Below are 15182 nucleotides of genomic sequence, written 5' to 3' on the forward strand. Positions count from 1 at the left end.
CTAGACCAATGCAGCTCTCCAAGGTGGTCTCTCATTTAATGTAGTATTCTTTCTGCCACATCATGCCTATTTAATGTACATTCTATCCAAAGTCACAAAAAAGCTTTTAAAGTCCCCACCAATTCTGGTGGGTTTTTTAAATAACAAGACTTGTAGATTTTTTAAAATAAGATATGAAATAACATGTTGCGACAGAATATCAAGAATAAAAACCCAGACTGCATACCTACGACAGACTAGGCACTGAACTAGGCATTATTTATATTCATGATCTCCTAATCCTCAAATAAGTCATTTGCGTTTGGTATTATTGCCCTTTGCATTTTCCAGATAAAACAGAAGAACAAGTTCACTGACTTGCCCCTAATCACAAAGCTAAGAAGTAGTGGGGCCAGGATTTGAACTGAAGTCTGTTTAGAAAACCCATGCCCTACCAAAATAATAACTAACTCTAATACTATGCAATTTAAGATCATACATATGCTATTCATTACTTTCATTAGTTTACTATTCATTAGTTTACTATTTTGGATCTTCATAACAAATCAATGTATGTTTACACTGCTAGAGAACTGGTCTATCACATGGATTTATTCAGACACTTTGGAACCCCAAAGACAGCTGTAAGGCATATCAGTCTATATTTCTTCGTTTTCCTAGTAACAGCCATAGCAAGAAATGTATATGTCATTTGTTAAAAACTGTCTTATAATTTTATCTTTACAGATGACTAGCCTGGAGATGGAAAGAAAGAGATGGTTATTTTTGTTTGAGATGTCCCAGATGGAAAAAAATTGAGAATCACCTCTTTCAAATATACACATCAGCTCTCTTTGGTTCAATTTAGGTAGGTTTTAATAGAGTGTACAGAGAGAGCTAGAAACATACATTTTGTTTTGTTTTTCTCAATAGTTAAAAACATCACACTAAAAGGAAATAAGATAAACACTTAGAATAGCATACTAATCAACAAAATTGTCTAGCTTAAACAAATCAGAAAATCATCAGTACTCTAAATGAGTCGAATTTGACTTCTGTGTCTTAAATGGTAATCCTCCAAGATTTAAAAATAAATGTTCAACACAATTAGAACAACTGAACCAATCTTCTTCTTTAGTGGAGGAAATGATAGATCAGGGGTGTCCAAACTGCGGCCCGCGGGCCAACTCTGCCCTGCAATCCATTTTTTATTGGCCTGCAGCAAATTCCAAAAATGTATTTAGTTTACTTAAATAAACCAGGTGAGGCAATACGTACTTCACCTCGAGTGAGTGGCCCGGCTGTTTGTGTATTTTACCGAATATGGCCCTTGGTGAAAAATGTTGAAAAAAGTATGGACACCCCTGTGATAGATCAATATGTGTTTTCTTGGGGTAGTAGAAGGTTATACAGGAACAGGCAATATATAATTTATCTTGACAGAATACAGAGCTTCAAACAGTTAAAGGTAGATGTAACTTCATAGTTGCATTTTGTTTTTTAAAATTTACCTTGTTACTTTAGTTTTTTTCTTTCTCAGGTGGTTCTATACACAAGTTACAGAGAATTCAAAATAATGAAATTTTATGTAATTTACAATCAACTAACTACGAATATTTTATTTCCTCCTCTAATCAATTTAACTCTCTTTATAGTTCTGTATGGCCCATATAAATGAATGAAAAGAAAAGTTTATACTTACTAGAAAGAACAGTTGTAAGGAAAATGTAGTCTGAAAAGGATATAAGTCCACATTCTCCAAGGGTGTAAAATATACTGTCTTCATCGGCAAATTTTTCTCGTTCCTGGGCAATTTTCTATTAAATGTATGGGTCCCACCAAAAAGAAAAAAAAAAGATATAACAGAATAAGGATATAAATAGTTAAAGATGAATTATCATTTATCTAACAGTCTTATGGTATTTATCATAATCATTTCTCTGATGGCCATTCCACTAATGGATCCTTTACAGTTTTTAAAATTATAAGACAAAAGATGATTTTGTTTGTTTCAACACAGGTTTAATATGAACACTGGAAAATAATTTCAAGTTTATGAACTCCTGCCATTTAACATATAGGCCCACTTCAGGTCTAGTTTTGTTTCTTAGTTTTAAAAACAATCCACCTTCTTCTATAGAAGTATATAAGGTAGAAAAAAAGAAACAAATGGAAAAACTAAAATGAAGTCAGTTCTAATTGTCCAAGAAAATTATTCTACTAGTGAATAGAAATGAGGAGGTAAGCAACTATTTCCAAAAGCCCTGCAAACGCTCAGAAAACTAATTTCTGAAATACTAATTTTAATTTTTCCTTATGACCCCCAAGAATCTTAGTTCTGGAATGCAGAACAGTTTGCAGAATAAAGAGCAACTCTAAAATATAATGGTAAATCAGATATGCCCGCCAAGCTTTAGGCATAGTTTAATTTAATTGTATTTACTGTTACCTTGGTGGAAGGTTCTAAATTTCGGCTATTTGATGAAACTCTGCTAAAATTTAGCTTTTACTCTAAGTATATATTCCTTTTCTTTAATCTGTAAAGCTCACAAAGAGAGTTACTTATCAGCTTCAGTAATGGCCTATCTGGCAAGTGGTCTCTTCCTGGGTGTTTAAGCAAACTCACCCTGTTTTCTGAATTCCTAGCCAAATTATAAGCTCAGTGGTGACATTAAAGATATTTTCAAAAACTGAAAAGGATCCATCAAAAAGTTAGACTTGAAACTAATTTCTGTAAGTTCTGGGCCAACCCAAGATATTCAGGGAATTATTCTGGATACTAATAAAAGAAACAGGAGGTTTCAAGAACCCATACCAACAAAGCGCAATCAAGGTAATAATGTCATGCAAGGGCAAAATAATAAGCAGCATTGCAAACATAACCTTGGGAGGAGTATCATGAAAACTAAACCAACAAGCACCACACCAGCATCCAGTACACAACTATCCAATAGGTTACCTCTGTCTAGTGAAGATCCCATTATATACCACAAAGGAAAGAAAACTGGTTAACCAATTGAAAACACATGTACCAAGTGACTTATCATTATCTTCTTAGTAAATCCATTCAAAATTCAAAATAGGCTTTACTGGATATTTGTTTGTTCATATGAAACAGTAACCATGGAAAGGTAAAAATCCATAGTTGAATGTCAACAAAGCAGTATGAGGTTTCGACGGCAGATTCTACTTAGGAAAGGGTTTCTCTAACTCACTCGTGGTAGAAAGAACACATGGTCCTGCTTAACAGTATTTAGAGATCACTGCTTTGGGCCAAAAACATCCTAGTCCAATATGTTCAAATTAAGGTTAGATCTTATATCACACTTGATTTTCTACCAAGAGATTAAACACAAATTCAGACCAAAAAAACTACTGGATGAGAACAAGAGCAGCAAAGCCTTTCACTGGGAAGGTAATATTTGAATTTCTCAAGATAAAAGAAACACATGGTTACGTTTTTTACATCATCCAAGATACATGCAAAAGTAAAGCATGTGAGTAAGAAAAAATACACAAAATGAAAACTGGTTATCAAGGGCATACCATCACTAGCCAGAATAATAAATGTGTACAGAAGCTGAGTACTTCATATTAATGATGCCATAATCTTATGGAGAGAATGTTATAAGCAAATAAAATAAATAATATGTTGGGATCCAGAAGCTGAGAAAGAGACAAAAGTCTAAAGACAGAGTAAAATAAGGCAGCTAAGCCAAAGAAGCACATCTAACACTATTTTTTCTAATAATTACCTGGACAATGCTGCTGCTCAGAAGATAAAAAAGGCAAACCTAGTTTTATTAGTAACTTTTAATTTTGATATAATTTCACCTTAGGAAAGTGGAAAGGTCCATATAAGGAACTCTCATATACATTTTACTCATATTCACCAATAGCTTGCAAATTACCCTATTTTCTTTAATCATTACATGTATTTTCTTTTGCACTACTTTGAAAGTTGAAGATATATGCTCCTTTACACTTAAAACACTTCAGTATTTATTTCCTATAAAGATTTTCTCTTACATACCACAGTATAAATTTAAAAAAAACAAGATACTTAATACTGATACATACTATTATCTAATCCACAGTCTACTTTCAAATTTAGTCAACTGTCCCAATAATTTCCTTTATCGCTATTTCCCCCCCAGGCCAGGATGCAATCCACAATCGTAAAGGGCATTGAGCTGTCATGTCTCTTCAACCTCCATTAATCCAGAACAGCTTTCTTTGCCTTTTTTTTTTCCTTTGGAGGTTTATTTTTGATTGTGACAAAATTCATATAACATAAAATTCACCATTTTAACCATATAATGTGGTGTGGTTTCTTTCAAGCAACTTGATGTTTTCTTTCATCCACATTGTAGCATCAGTACTTCATTCCTTTTTATTGCCAAATAATATCCATTGTATATACACCACAATTTGTTTATTTGTTTCCACCTAGTGCTACTAAGGCACATTCACATACAAGTATTTGTCTATCTGCTTTCAATTCTTTTGGGCATATACCTTAGAAATGAATCCTCCACCCTCAAACAGGCTGGATGACTAAGGTTCTAGCCAAAATCTGACCGCAACTGCATGAAAAAGCCTGAGCCTGAACCATCTAGCCAAACTGCTCCCAAATTCCTTATTCACAGAAAGCATGCGAGACAAGAAATAATTATTATTGTTTTAAGCCACTAAGCTTTGGATTTGTTACTCAGCAATAGGTAACAAATATAGTCAAATATATTTATTAAAAATATTTCTGCTAGTTTATGGTTTATACTTTCTATTTTGACAATCAGAAGTTTTTAATTTTCATGAAGTCTAATTTATCAATTTTTTCCTTTATGGTTATTGCTTTCTATGTGCTATCTAGTAAGTTTTTGCCTATCTCCAGTGCATAAAAATATTCTCTCATATTATCTTCTTTTAGAATCCTTATAGATTTTACATTTAGGTCTACGATTTATTTCAAGTCAACTTTGTTTATAGTGAGGTAAAGCGTAAGGTTTATTGCTTTAAAATATGGACATACAGTTGTTTCTAAACCATTTGTTAAAAATCAATTTACCATATAAGTGTGGATCTACTCTTCTATAATATTTTCTGATTTGAGTAGCCCATTTTCTTTTGAAGGTCTTTTGATTACTACCAAAGTGTATGACTCCTTTTCAAAGTATAAGCCAACATGGAATTATTTAAATGGTTGAAGAAAGGCAGCTTGAGAGACTCTGGATAAGATGCATTTGGGGTCATGGTTTAGGCCTAGCCACCACCCCCACCAGTAGGACAATTACAAAGTGTGCAGAGATAATAAAGATGTCACTGAACAGACCTTCAATCGTGTATCAGTTGAGAATTATTACTGGAACGTATCTCCATAGGGGCTATCTTATAATGACAGTTTACAGTGTTAATTCAGTGAGCATCATTTTCTTCAGGAAGGCATCATTACTCCTCTACTTCATTAAATGGGATACGTCCACATTCGCAACCCTCAAATACAGCTCCACAAACCCTTTGTGTGTGTAGCTATATATAAAATCCCTGCTGTACTGAGTAGTGACGGGGCAGGAGAGGCCCCAAGAGGCCAAATTGCTTCATCTAAGAAAAAAATTGAAGAAGATACCTGGGAGAAAAGATATGTAAGAAAAAAGGACCCTAGAAAGGTGAACAAAAATGGGGAAGGAGATGTGACCAGAGAGGAACAGAAAGTATCAGAGTCAGGGAAAACGGAGGAAAGAGAAAGCATGTGTGTGTATGCGTGTGTGCATGTCTTTGAGAGGAATAATAGAGAATGTGTGTGTTACGCAACAGCTCCTTAAAAATGAGAAAGATGTCTAAAGGGGATTTTAAAATTAGCCATGCTTTGCAATGTGCCCTGTGGAATATAATCTTCTAATTCTTTAAAAGATTACACTGTTCTTCCACACTTCTGGGGTAGGGGTTGGAGGAGAAGGAGAGAGGGAGAGAAGTTACATGTACGTACAAGGCATCCGGTTGTCAAAGAATGGTTCAGGTACATTTAGGATTATATACCTATTTATTAACTCTAAGAATTTATAAGTGGGTTTTTGAGTATTCAAAACTCCAAAGATGATTCTTACAAAATTCATTATTAATCACAAACACCAAAACTGTCATAAAACCATCAAATTTGATCCCTCAAATTATTTAAAGCTAGGAGGAGAATCAAATAAATATGTCAAAATTTGGGAGAAAATGGGAGTTACCAGAAAAACAATTTTTAGACTATTTTGTGTTGTATGGTTGCTTCTTAGCCGGTATTTTAAATCAAAGGCCTGAATCTACCATAAATTATATCCTCAGATCAACTAGCCATGACACATACACCTCTGAAAATATTGATATTTGAGTTTGATAAGGAATGAATTTTTAAAAGCCCCAAAGTATGGTGAAAATGGAAAATCAAGATTCAGGGAAGGAAAGTGAAGGGAAGGGTTTCGGATTTTTAGTAATACCAATGGAAAAAGAAACTATAATAACGCTACTGGGGAAAAAAATATCCCTTAATTTTCTAATGATTGCAGAAAAACACGATATGTATCTTCTTCACAACACTCTGATTTTTTTTAGGCTAGGCTTACAATATTCAGAATTACAATATTTATTACAATATTCAGAATTCCTGAAATTATTTGTGGTAAAATCGAGTTACAGAAATCGTGTAATTCAGTGATAACATTATTATCTTAAGCCCTATATAATACTGTAACTTGCTTACATTCGTCTCTGGATTTGGGTCAAAATACTTAATGATCTTTCCATTGGAAATAACTGGCAATGGAGAAAAGTTTTTGTTAGTTGTTACAATGTCAGACGGTGAACAATACTGTCTTAATTTTGTAATATACTGCGTTTGCTGGTGTTATTTTTATGCAGTGAAACAACAGCCTTGCAGGAGAACAAAGTTTAATAATAAAACATTCAACTTCATTAGAAATCAGTTCAGTAAAAATAACTGTAGTAAGGGTCGAAGAGAAACTTGTTTCATATTAAAGTTCTTGAGCTAAGATTCTAACAATATGCCAATACGTATATATGGTGAAATTTAAACAGAACTGGGTATTTTAAAAAGAGATTGTAATTAAAGATACCTTATAGAGGTATCTTTTTTTTATCCATCTTAGAAGTTACATATCAACTCTATTCCAATCACCTGAATTTCTGAAATTAAGCCTATGAAAGTAGAATGCAGGTTAACTGATCAGAATAGTATTTCTATTCAATTTACTGACAGATGTTACCTCCTTTAGGAGAACAAAATTATGCAAAATATTTCAAAGCAACATGCTCACTGACTTAAATAAAAAATTTAACTGTTTTACAATTCATTTACATGACCTGGTCTTTGATCTTAATTGTTTCAAAATTTAAAACATAGCTATAGGCTCAACATCACGCAAACATTCAAATTATTGACCTCCAGTAAAGATAAATAAACAAATAACCTCATAAGGGTACTGTAGTGATCTCAACTGCACCACATCCTGAATCTTTTTATTTTTTAAATAAGCAGAAAGACTTGAGTAAAGTTACAGCAAATGATACCCTATATATGTGTCATTGTTATACTTCTCAGTGAGTCTAAAACCTTAATTGTTTACCAGGATGGCTTTGTTGCTAAAGCATCCGCACTCTAGATTCTGACCAATCACATAAACTTATAAAACATCTGGGTAAAGTTGCAGGTGTCACCAGGAGCTATGGGACTGGCATTTCCAGACGTGTCTGAAACTCCTTAATACTCACTGTGCTCAATGAATCCTGTTATAAGGTTGATCAAAATAGGGCCAATAATTTTGCCTTCTAGGATTCAACTGGATGAAGCCAAAGAGAAAAATCATATCTAGAAGTTTAATCTCATTATTTATTCTAGTTAAGACCCACTTTTCAAGTTCTATAGTTCGAAATAAACTTTTCCTATCAAATAGAAGGACTATGTCGATGGACTATGACAGCAAAATAGATGCTACCATGTTATTTAGAACCTTCAAAACATCTCTGGTATACAGAAAACCTGATAAAAAACACAACGTTACTATTTAAATTGAGGTGTCCTTCTTTATAAGACTGAAATACTTGGATTGTTTTAATAGTAACATTTCTCTATATTGCTGAAATACATTTCAAAATCTATCTAAATCCCTCAAGAAATATCAGAAACAAATTAATGATAATAACATGCTTTTTCCAGAAAATACAATTTTGGCATATCATTTCTAAATGACAAATGGTATTTCTACTTGAGGTTGAGGTTAGGGCAGGGAGGACTGGAGTGTTAAAAAGAGAAAATTCAGCAGTTTTCCCATGCAATTAATGCTCATTCATCATTATTTAGTTGCTGCACAGATGCCAAAGCCTTAGTAAGATATCGATCTTAAACAATCACACTGTTCCGAATCAAACAGAAAATGTTGCACACTTAAATATGTGTTATTCTTCTCCCACCGCATATCTGAATTTATAAAAAGGTACAATTTTGGGACATATCAGATAAAAATTAAAGTGAGATGTTTCTAATTTAGAGTAGTTCATGATTTCTTCTCCTGACTCACAGTTTCCAGTCTTTTAAACGGTAATATTGCTTTTGAGGCAAACAAACATAAATTACTGTGCAACAAACTGTGGAAGGTGAATGCTTAAGATATTGTAAACTTCACTCTGTCAGAAAGCCATTCTCTTTTCAGTCCCAATTCTAACCACTTTTGCTCTGAAAACAACTCCAAATACCTAGCAAACAGCAAATGTTTTCCTATTTATTAACTACTTGGCTATAGAGAAAATGGATACAAATGAAGATACTGAAAAAAACAGTGGCAGAAGATTTGATTAAAGCAATGATAAAAATTCAAGTCTACTGGAATAGCACTAACTTCAAGGAAATGCTACAACTTTTTGAAGTGATTTATTTCAGTCCTCAGTATCTGATGAGGTAAGTAAGGTTCACTCCTAGAAGGGGAAACTCCCCAACTCCATTATTTTCTATCACATTAAGCCTGCACACTTGTTTTCAAGTGTGCAGATTTTTTCTCTAGGTGAAAGAATCAATATTTTTACCACTACTGATTATCTGCTACCTAAATTAAAAAATTTATTTTGAACTTCGGCTACTTAAATCGATCAGTGCTGAAAAGAACTGTCCTGAGCTCAGCAGCAGTCTTGGTTTTAGTCACATGGGTTATTAAAAGCTATCACTTCATGGAAAAACCACGTCACATATAAATTTTGAAAAATATCCTAATATAGTATTTCAACTTCTCCCATTTGGAAAAATTATTACCAAAAAATGCATCAGAAGAACAAAATTAAGTTTCTCTCTGAGGATCGCCATATACCCCCTGATTTATACTGTTATTAGTAACTACCACCCCCCAGGAAACCCTTTAGATGAAGAATTTTTAAATCATTTTGAAATCAAATATTTATAGGTATCTTATGAACACCACTGACCATTAAAAACATTTCAAGAATTTAAAAATTACAGTTTGCACGTTCTATGCCAGGCTTGTGCTAAGCACTTGAATTATTTAAGTCCCCACTGCAATTCTATGAGGTAGGTGATTCTACTGTAACACTTTATAGGTAGGAAAACTGAGGTCTAGAGAAGTTAAATAAGTAGCTTAGGAGACAATGCTATAAAATGGCAGGACAGGTCATGGTCTGACTCCAGAACCCATGCCACGAACCATTATATGTTATATATTGTATCACACGTCTAGAAATACATCAGGTATCTATATGGTTCGCAATTTCTGAAATTGTTAATGGGGACCGAATATGTTTAGAACAAAACATAGTTCACCACTGTAAAATATTAACCTTGGGGCTCAACTCGTATCAACTTAGTTATCCTGAAGTTGAAGAGGAAAGTCTAGCTAATGATGGAGGAGCACATCATATTTTTATGCCTTGACTTGTTCAAATGCGTATTTTAATCATTTACAAAAGGAGTATTACATCAAGAATGTAATCGTCCTTTATACGCTTCTTAATAAATCTTAATCTATAATTGGAGAAGCTTTTTATTTAAGTTTAAAACTTTTAAAAATACAGCATGGCAAAGACAAATATGCAAAGCCTTAAGTCTCCTTACACATTTTCTACAACCAAAACTCATCAATAGATGTTTAAGCTGAAAATCCATTTTTACCAGAATAGGAGAAATAAATTGTTTTGAGTAGCTTTCGTAGAATTTTATTTGTGTAGCCTGAAAACATGCTAGAATGTTTCTGCTAAAATAATAAGAAAAAAAAAGTTAGTCTGGAACTAAGTACTCTCATGTCAAAGTGAACATCAAATCTTATTTCATGATGAAAAGCTAAACATGAAGGTGTCAGAAATGTAATGGTTAGTCATGGTGATGTTTTCAAATCAAGAATGATCAATCAAATAGATTCAGTTGACCCCAAATTCAAACACAATAGAATCTAAAATAAAAATGTATTTAAAATGTCATAAAAGAAGTCTGAATATTTGGGACAACCAAGTAACTACATCTTTCTTGGAAGCTCTTAATGATTATATGATTGTTGCTTTTTTCAACCTGAATAATCAAATACATGGGTTAAATCAACAGACTTCAGTAGTGGTGGAACTGAGAGACTGGAAAGAGATATTATGGATATTCCTCATAGCAATATAGTAAATATTTGCCACCATTCATAAGCTGCATCTGAAAAACAACACTCTATGCTACCAGAAAAACAAAGTGAACCCGGCCTTTCCACAGGCAATAGGAACGGAGCATGCAAAGGACACATCCCTGTAAGAAAGCAAGCAAGAAAGCCCTCTTCTACAGAGTAAACTGCTCATTGACCTCTGGAAATGTAAAGGATTTATACTAGTGTCACCAAAATAAGTGATATTTATAGAACCCAATATATAAACAATTCCCCTACAACTTATTCTAAGAAAAAAAGTTCATTATTTTTAATATGAAAAACGTATTAACAAGATATCCTTAAGAATACAGTAAAACTTGATTTTGAATCCTTGATCAACAAAGAATACTACTTTCAATAGCCAAAGTTTAAAGAAGACTGGTGCTCTTTTGTCAATAGTGGTGGCTAATCACTCAATGCTGAGGAGTCCAGAGACTTCCAAGCACTTACCAATTTCTACCTCTTTTCTCCTCACTCTTTAGGAAGGATGGACATCTATCTGAGGCAGGTCATTTTAAATCTTTAAACCTTAAGCCATACAAGTATCAAAGAAGAGGAAGCATTTTTAGTTGCTCCTACAAACTGTCCTGCCATAATTAGAGAATGAGAAGAGGCTTTCTCCAACCACAGGTGTTAGCATCTCATCTGATTGACTCTCCGTAGCACTATGGCTGTGCCATAGCTATTCTAAAATAGAATCTCTGGGATTAGAAACTTTGATAATGGGATTATCAATAAATTATTTTTACAATTATTTAAGTATTTATTGGTTTGTATCAGAATGTAGTTAATGGCAAAGACGAGATAATCTACTATACCAATAACAGGATGACTGATTTGGGCTTTTGGAAATGGGACTACTGAAAATATATCCCAATTGAAAAACAAAGAAGCACAGGAAAAATGTTCTGTAAAAATAAAGAGCGCTCTGTGCTCTTCATTAATTATATCATTAATTATTTTAAACCAAGAGATGTTCTAATTCAGTTTAGTTTATATTTTTATTAAGAAGTACGAGAGTAATATTTTTAGAAAATGAATACATTTTAATAATCTATTAGCTACAATTAAAGAGTCTAAACCTTTGAAGATCAATTTAAAAAATACTTCTTAGGCATGTTCTTGAAATTCTTTTTTGTCAGCCTACAATCTATATATTCTTTTTCATGGTTTTCTGCATGTATTTATTTGCTAGCATTTCCAGATTCAAGTTGTTGATTAGTTCAGAAAGCAAAATAATGAAATCTTTCTAAATTTTCCATCTCTTTTCCCTTAAGCCATTTTATTGAGCAAAGTGCAACTAAGCAACTGCTTATCTGTATTTATTACGTAAGAAATTTCAAAAGAAATAAACCTTAATTTTTCCCTCGAAGTTCTTGTTATCTCACCCTTACTGTTAGAGTTCAACTAGGAACATGGCATGCCAACCAAGACTATTTAAATGACCCAATTAACTGAGTTTCCCTTACACAACATAGTGATTAAAACCGTTTCTTGATCTTTTGTGTGACACAGAATGTTAAAACTTCCTTTTAAATTATGCTAAGTACTATATTCTCAAGGACTTGTGCAGTGTTTGAACTGTCATATTAAAGGTAAAGTATGTTAATTTAAAGTGACAGGAACGGAATCATTCTCTGAAGGGAGCAGGGAAAAGACATAAGCATGCACTGAGCTGCATGTCCCTGAAGCATTATTATGGATTTGGGAACATTAATTTAAAGCACATGCTGCTAAGTCAGTACCTGCCAGAAATCCTGATCAGAAGACGAGAAAAGGAAAAAATTGACATTGTTTGATTATATTTAATCAAAATTAAATATATATGTCACAAAATATTATAACATATAAAGGATCAACTAAGATCTGTAATAAAAAAAAAATCACTGAACACCTGCAAAGAGAAAAGGAGGAATACATAGAAATGTTTTATATAATATTTGCTGGGTAATAAAACAAAAACCAAAACCCCAACAACTCAATTCTTAACCTCCCCAAGATGAAACATACAATTGCAGAAAAACTTCATATTACTATAAAAAGAAAACAAATAATTACCTGTTTCTTAAAGAAAAGGGAAAGCAAACATTTCATTTTTTTTTTCCATGAGTGGTCAAAGCATTTCTTTAAGGTTTTCCATTAGGATATCTCACTATCATTTTATGGATATATTTTTAAATTTCATGGCAAATTTATTGCTTTACCACCCATACTAACACATAGGCAGCCAATCTCGGACGAGTTCAGAGGATTAGTTATTACTGTAAGGATGAGTTCAGAATTACAATTAGAAACAGGCCTCCTGCAAATTATGTTGCACTAAATAAAGTCCTATTCACATTAGTAATAAAAAGCGATAGCCATTATGGAGACTGGCATTTGATGAAACAGTTTAGGTTAGCTAATTTAGCTGGGTACCACACCAATATCTTCAAATATCAAATGATTTTAAAGATATTTTTCAAGAAATTAACTTTACTGGCTGTGAAATAAAATTTGACCTGAACTTATCATACTTCTCAAACCAAGCTTAGTAGGCATGCTAAAGAAGGATCTGCTTTTAGCAATTTATAAGCCTAAGGCTAGGACTGATATGACAGGGGTGAGATGATTCACTGTGAACATAGGACAGCTCAGGTATAGACATCAAACCAGAGGTCTCTCTTCAGTTCAGGACTAGCTATTTAATCCCAGCCAATTGCTCATTATAGAGATAGCACAAGTAGATTTTTACACCTGATAACTGGACGGGAAAAAAACCATGGAAAGAGCAATTGTGCAGAAGGTATGCTATTCTGTAGCATTTCATACAAAACAAGAAAGAAGATAATATATATGACAGCAGCTAACTCCTTTCACAAACTGAGTAAAGGGCTCAAGGTCATGCAACATAGCTGTAATTTGTAAAGCCAGATACTTTACCTACTGTCCTGATTTTACTGAGAAGATAAATGACACTGAGAAAAATTAAGTGGTCTCTTGCCCAAGGTTACCCATTAAGTATGTAGCAGAGTCCATATTTTAATATAGGATTGTCTATAACCAAAGTCACACTTTTTATCCTATCTATTTATTACGCACTAAGAAGTACAGCAATCCAAACCAATTTTCATACTCAATTCAGCATACTTGTAACATCTATCAATCATTTACTGAGATTCTCAAAATGGAAATCCTTTGGAAAATATTTCAGACACCAAAGTTAGATTTTCTTAGGACTATGTTGTGTACATTAGAGCTAAAATTGCTAATTTGTAAGAAGACAGAAAAAGGAGAAAAGGGTTTTAAAATAACTTAAAGACCTTTGGATGGGAAAGAAGATGAAAAAAAATCTGACAATAAAAATTAAACAAAAAAATTGCAACAGGTGTCAAAGGTTTCTTGAAATGCCAAACCAGTTCCTGAGTTCACTTTGGTAATGTAACTGCATTCTACACTTTGGCTCGTCTGAAGACTGACTATAATGAGTAGCCCCATTCAAACAATGTTACAGTTAACACATAACCAATCAATATTTGAAAGAAAAAATAGTTCAGTGTGTAGCAGCAACATTATTTTTTCTACTATCTTGATTACAATGAGCCAAGATCCAATTTTTCAAATACAGATGACAGTGCTCAGTTTAAGAGTGATGGCTTCAACCTCTGACAAGATACAACATCCATCTATGATGAAAACACTTAAAATGGTTATAGAAGGAAAGTACCCCAACATAATAAAGGCCATATACAACAAACCCTCAGATAATATCATACTTTAATGGTGAAAAACTGAAAGCTTTTCCTCTAAAATCAGGAACAAGACAGGAATGCCCGCTGTCACCACTGTTATTGAACACAGTGTTGGAAGTCCTAGCTGCAGCAATCAGGCAAGAGAAAGGAAGGAATGAAAGGCATCCAAATTGGGAATGAAAAATGTTAAATTGTCTCTTTTTGCAGATGACATGATTTTTTATATAGAAAACCCTAAAGACTCCATTAAAAAACTATTAGCAACTATAAACAAATAAAGTTGCAGAATACAAAATCAGTGTACAAAAATCCATTGCATTTCTGTATACTAACAATGAAATTTCAGAAAAAGAAATTTAAAAAACAATTGCTTTTGTAATTGCAACAAAAAGAATAAAATACCTAGGAATAACTTAAAAAAATATGTGAAGGACACCTATACACTGACAATTATAAAACATTATTAAAAGAAATTTGACAAAGAAATGGAAAATTACTCTAGGTTCATGGATTGGAAGCACTAGCATGGTTAAAATGGCCATACCCAAAAGCAATATATAGATTTAATGCAATCTCCATCAAAATCCCCATCATAGTTTTTAAAGAAAAAGAAGAAAAAAAATCAGATTTGTATGGAATCACAAAAGACCATGAATAGCAAAAGCAATTCTAAGAAAAAAGAACAAGGCTGGAGGTATCACACTCCCTGACTTCAATTTATACTACAAAGTGACAATAATCAAAACAGTATGGTATTGGCAAAAAAACAGACACACAGGCCAATAGAATA

The 15182-nt window shown here is 33.1% G+C and overlaps 1 protein-coding gene across 5 annotated transcripts in view; it reads right to left on the reverse strand.

Moving 5' to 3' along the window:
* Positions 1-15182, reverse strand: part of MICU1 (mitochondrial calcium uptake 1) — a 187018-nt gene that overhangs the window by 98717 nt on the left and 73119 nt on the right. For 2 of the 5 annotated variants that reach the window (XM_033131108.1, XM_033131104.1), the window contains exons 6-8: positions 12407-12418; positions 2939-2944; positions 1682-1796 (exon numbers count right to left, since the gene is read on the reverse strand). In XM_033131108.1, the coding sequence (XP_032986999.1) occupies positions 1682-1796; positions 2939-2944; positions 12407-12418 (133 nt within the window). The remainder of the gene's footprint in view (positions 1-1681; positions 1797-2938; positions 2945-12406; positions 12419-15182) is intronic. The other 3 variants (XM_033131106.1, XM_033131105.1, XM_033131107.1) reach the window with 3 other exon arrangements.

The sequence above is a fragment of the Rhinolophus ferrumequinum genome, chromosome 16, assembly GCF_004115265.2.
Source record: "Rhinolophus ferrumequinum isolate MPI-CBG mRhiFer1 chromosome 16, mRhiFer1_v1.p, whole genome shotgun sequence".
NCBI classification, from domain to species: Eukaryota; Metazoa; Chordata; class Mammalia; order Chiroptera; family Rhinolophidae; genus Rhinolophus; species Rhinolophus ferrumequinum.